Raw genomic sequence first — 7,929 nt, forward strand, 5'->3', positions numbered from 1 at the left:
GCCGCCTCGGCTAAATTTGGTGTTGTCACCTCTCCGCTGCAGCAGCAACTTTCAAATCATCGGAATCGGCGGAGTTTGTATCGGAATCTGCGCCGTTAGTCACCGGAATCGGTGCCGCTTCTTTTCCCGCGCATGCAGCAGCTGGCCGCCTCGGCTAGTGGCGGCGAGGCCCACTGGCGGGGCCCGCAGCCTGCACGGCCTGTCGGCCAGGGACAGACATCGCCAGGGTAGGCCGCCTCCCACGATGGCGGCAGGGCCCACCTGGCCCGCCACGTTCCGTCCCAGCGAGGTGAACTGAAGCGATGCCGTTTCGCCTGGGTGGCCGCCTCCTGCGGTGGCGGCAGGGCCCGCCGCCTCTCGGCGTGACCTGCCGCCACGCCCGAGAGGGTTCTTTTTGGCATTTTCGTCCGAAGGGGGCCTTTTTCTGGCAATTCCAGTGGGCAGAGGTCTCTTGACAAAAAATCCATTTTTTACAGTTTCCAACTTCCCAGCTGTATTTCTGCAAATCCACTATCTGAGCGTTGCCCTGCCCCGCGAACCAATGCAGGCTCCATGGTTGGCAAGCTCTCCATGGCCACCGTGGCGCCATGGAAGCGACTCTGCAAGCTCGTATCAAACGGACACTACCAGGAAGCGCTCCTCTCCTACTCTCGAGCCCACGCGTCCAACCTCCGTCCGGACGCCTTCACCTTCCCCTGCCTCCTCAAGTCCTGCGCCGCGCTCAAGGATGCCCCCGCCGTGCTCCAAGTCCACGGTCACCTCGCCAAGTCGGGCTTCTCCTCCTGCCCCTACACGGCCACCGCCCTAACGAGCGCCTATGCCAGGCTCCTCCGTCTCGGGGAGGCATGCAAGGTGTTCGACGAAATGCGGGAAAGAAACGTGCCCTGCTTCAATGCTCTCATCGCGGGGTTCTCGCAGTGCGGAAAGGTTGATGAAGCGATGGGTGTATTTAGGCTCCTCGGGAAAGAGGGGATACTGCCGGACTCTGTCACAATGGCGAGTGTGCTACCTGCGTGTCGGGCCATGGAGCAAGGGAAGCAGCTGCACGGGCTTGTAGTGAAGACCGGTGATTGTTTGGATCGCTATGTTGCCACATCACTCATCACAATGTACTTGGATTGTGGTGATTCGGATGGCGCAAGGAGGATTCTTGAACTCATGGTTGATAAGGGCGTCGAGAGTTACAATGCAATGGCTTCTGGACTGTTGAGGAATGGTGAAGATTTTATAGCTTTGGGTACTGTCAGGGAAATGATATTTGGATCCAGCGAAAAACCTAATGAGACCACTTTGCTGGTAGTCCTCTCAGCGTGCACTAGTGTGTTGGTACCGTCACTTGGTAAAGAGGTCCATTGCTATGTCCTGAAGCATGCAATGGATTGCAGTATCAAGATCAGGACTGCACTCATTGACATGTACTCAAAATGTTGTTCTCTGGAGTGTGCTTACCAGGTTTTCTCTGCCATGGATGAGCGGAACTTGGTGACCTGGAATACGATGATCTCAGGTTTTCTGATACACGAGAAGCTTGCAAACGCCTTAGGGTTGTTCCAACAGCTGAGGTTGAAAGGCTTCAGCCCTGACAGTATTACATGGAATCTGATGATTAATGGGCTTGCACATCACCAGAAGTTTGCTGAGGTTTTCTCATTTTTCAATAAGATGCGGTTGGAGGGAGTCTCAGGTGCAAGTCTGGAAACCATGACAAGTATGTTGAGTGCTTGTTCAGCTATGTCAGATATCAAGCATGGGAAGGAAATATATTGCCATGTTATTCGAACAATGCAACACTTTGAGGATGATGTTTTCCAGACAACAGTGATTGACATGTTTATGAGTTGTGGATGTGACAGCTATGCTGGTAGAATATTTGAGAAAGATAGGAGGAAATCGAATGATCCAGCTTTGTGGAATGCAATGATTTCTGGTTACGGAAGGTGTGGGAAAAGCAGTTTAGCATTGCAAACCTTCAACGAAATGCTTGAGCAGCAAGTGCATCCCAACTCAGCCACCTTTCTCTGTGCTCTTTCAGCTTGTGGCCATGCTGGATTAGTCCAGAAAGCATTGCATATCTACCAAATGATGGAGAGTGCCTACAGTATCAACCCTACTTTTGAACACTTGAGCGTCATGGTTGACCTTTTTTGCCGTGCTGGAAAGCTATCTGAAGCTTATGGTCTATTACTGAAACATACTGATCCACCAGCTTCAATGTGGTATTCTTTTCTTGGTGCTTGTAGAAACTACTCTAATGCCGAACTTGGTGAAATAGCAGCAACAAAACTCTATGATTTGGACCCTTCAAGCACAACTCCATGGGTAATTCTATCCAACATATACGCTGAACAATATCGATGGGGCGAAGTAGAGACACTGAGGAAAATGATGTCAGACAAGCACCTCATCAAAGCTCCTGCGCGTACTGAACTTGTATGAAAATCTGTTTCTTGTCTGCTTAGTTTAGGAAGGAAATGAATACCATTTAGAAGGTATGGACATCTCTTCCCATGCCAGCCATCTTGTCATAACAAAAAGCTTATTGCTGCCTACATTAAAATGATATTGAGCTCATGTCCATATGCACCCCTTTGTGAGTTTATACATTTAGACATTTTCAGAAGTTCGCAACAGAATCATGGCACCACAAAATGTTAATTTAGGCACATGAAAGGAGGATATACCCCCGGCCTCTGCATCTGGGCGATGCATGCAGCCATTTTATTAATTATTCACGAAGACCTTACAAAATAATACATCAGTAAGCCTGAAGCCACCATCTTGGCAACACCTGTCGCTACTCCTATCCTCTTGATGAAGGGGTGCCGAATGTCTGAGCTGAATACCAAACAGACATCACACCAAAGCCTAACATTTAAAGCCGGATGCCCCAGTGTAAGGGCATATTTATCCCTAAGTGTTTTGGTGATTGATGACAATGCTTGTGCGGACTAATCGTATGCCTTGAGTCCATCTGATACTTCATCATTAGGCACAAGACGATTCGGTGCCCCTCGGAGACTGTTGAAGCCGGCGTTGTTCTACGTTTCTCTTTGGTGGAGTTGAGTCGTAGGAGAGCCGTACTATTAAGAGGGGGTCCGCGTCGGAAAGGTAGGGTGGAATCACACGTACACTTGTCCCTCCTTTCCTTGCACTTTGGAGCTACCCGCCGTTATCTTGGTTGTGTGGAAAACTGGCGACTACTGCTGTACTTGCGGTAGTACCGCAGGTACAAGCGGTAGTACCGCGGCGTGTCACGGTAGTACCGCCCCTTTGGTGCGGTAGTACCGCGGCACCCTGGCCTAGTGCCGCTCCGGTGCGGTAGTAGGGGCGGATGTAATTTTTTACATCCGCGCCCCCCACGGTAGTACCGCTCGCCCAGCGCGGTAGTACCGCGGGGGCCCACGGTAGTACCGCTCCCTAGGAGTTGTAGTACCGTGCCCCTTCGACCTAGTACCGCAGTGTCGCGGTAGTAGGCGCGGATGTAATTTTTTACATCCGCGCCGACCACGGTAGTACCGCGCCTCTCAAGCGGTAGTACCGCGTCGGGTTTTTGCACCACCCTAGTTTCTGCGGAAGTAGGCACGGATGTAATTTATTTCATCCGCGCCCTTCCCAGGCCGTGACCCTCCTGCCTTGCGGTAGTACCGCAAGGGGGAGCGGTAGTACCGCGCCAGCGGTAGTACTGCTCCTTCGTCAGGCTTGTTCCGGCCTGTGCAGTTGCCATGGTAGTACCGTGGTCGTCCACGGTAGTACCGCATTGCCTCGCGGTAGTACCGCTTCCTTGGAGCGGTAGTACCGTGAGTCGCGGGCAGAACATGTGGATAACGGTTGGATTTTTTTCCACGACTATATAAGGGATGTCTTCTACCTCTTCCACCTCTAAGCTCCATTGTTGCTCCAAGCTCCATTTTCGCCCAATCTCTTTCCCTAGCCGATCAAACTTGTTGATTTGCTCGAGATTGGGTGACAAGGGCCCGATCTACACTTCCACCAAAGGATATTTGATTCCCCCCACTTATCCCTTGCGGATCTTGTTACTCTTGGGTGTTGAGCACCCTAGACGGTTGAGGTCACCTCGAAGCCATACTCCATTGTGGTGAAGCTTCGTGGTGTTGTTGTTGTTGGGAGCCTCCGATTGTTGTGGAGATTGCCCCAACCTTGCTTGTAAAGGTTCGGTCGCCGCCTTCAAGGGCACCAATAGTGGAATCACGGCATCTCGCATCGTGTGAGGGCGTGAGGAGAATACGGTGGCCCTAGTGGCTTCTTGGGGAGCATTGTGCCTCCACACCGCTCTAACGGAGACGTACTTCCCCTTAAAAGGAAGGAACTCCGGTAACACATCCTCGTCTCCACCGGCTCCACTCTTGGTTATTTCGTGCCTTTACTTTCGCAAGCTTACTTATTGTTACATCTCTTGCTTGCTTGCGTGCTAGTTGATATTGCATCATATAGGTTGCTCACTTAGTTGCATATCTAGACAACCTATTTGTTGCAAAGTTTAATTTGGTAAAGAAAAGCTTAAAAATTGTTAGTTGCCTATTCACCCCCCCTCTAGTCAACCATATCGATCCTTTCAATTGGTATCAGAGCCTCGTCTCTTTATTAAGGACTTTGCCGTTCGAAGACTATGGTTGACACCAACGATGGTGCGGAGGAACACTCCGGTGTAAATCCCATCTCGTCTTCGGCCGAAGGGGGAACCTCGGTCTCTCGTGAGGAATTCAATGTGGCTTTAGACACAATGAAAACCTCCATGACGGCCGAGGTTAAAAGCATGTTTAATGATTTTCTAGAGGGACTTAAACTATCTACCGCGCCTATGAAAGTGGGTGATCCTACTAACAAGGTGACGGATGCTATCTCCGACAAGGGGGAAGCTAACAATGAAAAGAGTCCTTCTACTAGTGGTAGAAATGGCACCGGCATCTTTGCCCATGTGGAACCCCCGGTCTATAAAGGGCCAATCCCCTCCACTCATTTGAATCATGCCAGTCCACCTCCTAAATATGAGAAACATGAAGATTTTGATAATTAGGTCTATCGCTTTAAGCGTCATTTGAAACATGTGAATACTAACTTTTGGAGAATCATTGAAGAAGGTTTTTACCCTCATGACCCAAGCAACTTCACCCCTTGAGAAGACGTGGACAATCAATTCAATGAGAGTGCTCTCTTCATAATCCAAGATGAAATTCTTCCCGAAGATCTCCCTCATCTTCGACCCCATGTCGTGGCTAAAGAAGCATGGAAATGTGTTGAGGGTCTCTACCGTGAAAGTGCTAGCATTCAACGCTCCAACTATGAAGTGGTGCAAGATGAAGCCGATGAGTTTGCAATGAAAGAAGATGAAGAACCCCGTGAGCTCTTCCGAAGAGTGACCAAACTCGCGGTCGCACTTCGAGATCATGGAAGCAAGGACACGGATGACAATTGGATCAAGCGGAAGTTCCTCAAGGCCATGATGCCCTACAACAAGGCCATGTCCTCCGTCATTCGTCAACGACCGAACTTCCACACCATGACCTCAAGTGAAGTGTTGGATGAGTTCGTTGCAATGAGCATCTTGGACAAGACTGCCGACAATGCGGTGCTCCGTTCTCAAAGAGCAAAGAAGCCTAACCTTGCTTTGAAGGCCAAGGTTACTATGGAAGAAGAGAAAGAAGTGGAAGATGAGGAAAGCAACCCCGAAGACACCAAGTTTGACTATCATGAGCACATGGCCCTTGCTTCAAGACAATTTTGGAGCAAGAAGAGCTCAAGACCCAACTTCAACAAAAACAACTCAAGTGGCGTCAAGGGCAAGCAACGAGTTAGAACTTGCTTCAACTGTGGCAATGTGAGCCATTTCGTTGCGGATTGTCCTTACGAGAAGCGGGAAGACAATGGTGGCAAGTTCATTCGGAAAGACAAAGCCAAGTCCTTCCCAAACAAGAACAACTTCGCCAAGAAGACTCCCTCTCGTGGGTTGGTGGTTCAAGAAGAATACCAAGAGGATGACGATGATGATGAGAATGAAGAAGCAATGGCCATGGCGTCCATTGCCATTGCTACTCCCCGGGTGTCTCTCTTTGAATCACCCAACGAAAACATCACCGCTAGATGCCTCATGGCTAAGGCTTCAAACAAGGTAACCCCCAACATCACAACCACCATCATTACTAATCCCTCCGTGGAGGATTGCATTGATGGGCATGTTGAGTCTAATGAGGAAGTGAATGAATTTGAGTCTTTTATGAGTAAGCTCAAGGGAAAGTCCAAGAAGCACTTTGTTGCTCTCTTGGAACAACTTGGTGAGGCCAATGACATGATCGAGGCTCACGAAGAAACCATCTCCAAGATGGAAGGTCATAGTCGTGACTATGCCGATGAGATATTGGATCTCTCTAATGCTCTTGAGGAAGAGCGTGTGCATCGTTTGACTCTTGAGGAGTCACACAATGATGACCATGCTAAGTTAAAGAAAGATCTTGATCATGCTCTTGTCATGTCTCGTGTGCTAACCTCCGAGAAGGCTAAACTTGGGGTTGATCATGCTAGACTCAAAGAGGAGTTTGAGATACTTGACAAGGCCCACAAGGTCTTGAAGGGTACTCATGCTAGCCTCAAAGAGTCTCATGCTCAACTTCAAGTTAAGCTAATCAAGGAAAAGGCCACCTTTCCTCATATGGTATTAATTGATAATGCATGTGCTACTAACCCTTGTTGTGAGCATGTGCATCTTGTGGAGGAAAATGCCAAGTTAAAGGATCAACTTGAGAAACGCCTTGTGACATGCATTCAAGGTGAGAAAAACCTCAACGACCTTTTGAGCAATCAAAAGGAAGTTGTGGCCAAAGAAGGAATTGGGTTTGCACCCAAGTCCAAGAGCAAGAAGAAGAAGAACAACAAGGCCAATCGTCCTCCTCCCCTCAAACAAACGTTCGTGAAAGAGGGAGAGGGTGCTTCTAAGAAGAAGAAGGAGAAAGTGAAGGAAGTTGTTGTCCAAAAGGGCAAAAGCATTTCCTCAAACAAAGCCGGCGACTTTAACCCTTCATATGTATTGTGCCGTGCTAGTGATGGACATGTTTATGCTAGATTTGTTGGTTCTTCTTATGAGTACATTGAATGGTCTATTTGGGTTCCCAAGACCCTTGTTACTAACATCAAAGGACCCATTACTAAATGGGTACCTAAAACCAAGCATTGATCTCGTGTAGGTGTTTGCTTCCGGTGGGGGATCATGGTTGCTCGATAGTGGAGCAACAAATCATATGACCGGGAGCAAGGACTTGGTGGTGGACGTGCAAGAGATTCCATCTATGCCCACCAATGTCGAGTGGGGTGATGCATCACATTCTAAGGTATTGGGTCTCGGCAAGGTTGTCATTTCTCATGATATAACGATCGAGAAAGTCATGCTTGTTGAGTCCCTTGCATTCAATTTACTTTCCGTTCGTCAACTTGCACTCGTGGGCTTTGCTACATTCTTTGATATTGATACCGTGGCCCTCTTGTGGAGCAAGACTCTTAAAGTATCCTTTGTTGGGCATGTCGAGAACGGCCTCTATGTGGTTAACTTTTCGGGGCAACCCACTAAGACCGCGACATGCCTAATGGCTAAAGTTGACGTGGGATGGCTTTGGCATCGCCGTTTAGCCCACGTCAATATGAGATCTTTGCAAAGTCTTCTCAAGGGGGACCATGTTCGTGGACTAACAAATGTTAGTTTTGCCAAAGATCGTGCTTGCAGTGCTTGTATCGAAGGAAAGCTTCATGAAAAGGCTCACCCTCCCTCAACCATCATCTACTCAAAGAGACCCTTGGAGCTCCTTCACATGGATCTATTCGGGCCTCCATCTTTTGATAGTCTTGGAGGAAGAAAGTATTGCTTGGTGATTGTGGATGATTATTCAAGATACACTTGGGTATACTTCTTCAAGAGGAAGAGTG

General features: G+C 48.8%; 1 protein-coding gene across 1 annotated transcript; it reads left to right on the forward strand.

Annotated features, from left to right (window-relative positions):
* The first annotated feature begins 484 nt into the window (after positions 1–484).
* On the forward strand, positions 485–2,579 carry LOC123136959 (pentatricopeptide repeat-containing protein At2g02750-like). Its single transcript, XM_044556483.1, has one exon. It carries the CDS (start codon positions 553–555, stop codon positions 2,434–2,436), a length of 1,884 nt encoding a protein of 627 aa, XP_044412418.1. The 5' UTR covers positions 485–552; the 3' UTR covers positions 2,437–2,579.
* Positions 2,580–7,929: the final 5,350 nt, after the last annotated feature.

This window comes from Triticum aestivum, chromosome 6B (assembly GCF_018294505.1).
Source record: "Triticum aestivum cultivar Chinese Spring chromosome 6B, IWGSC CS RefSeq v2.1, whole genome shotgun sequence".
NCBI lineage: Eukaryota > Viridiplantae > Streptophyta > Magnoliopsida > Poales > Poaceae > Triticum > Triticum aestivum.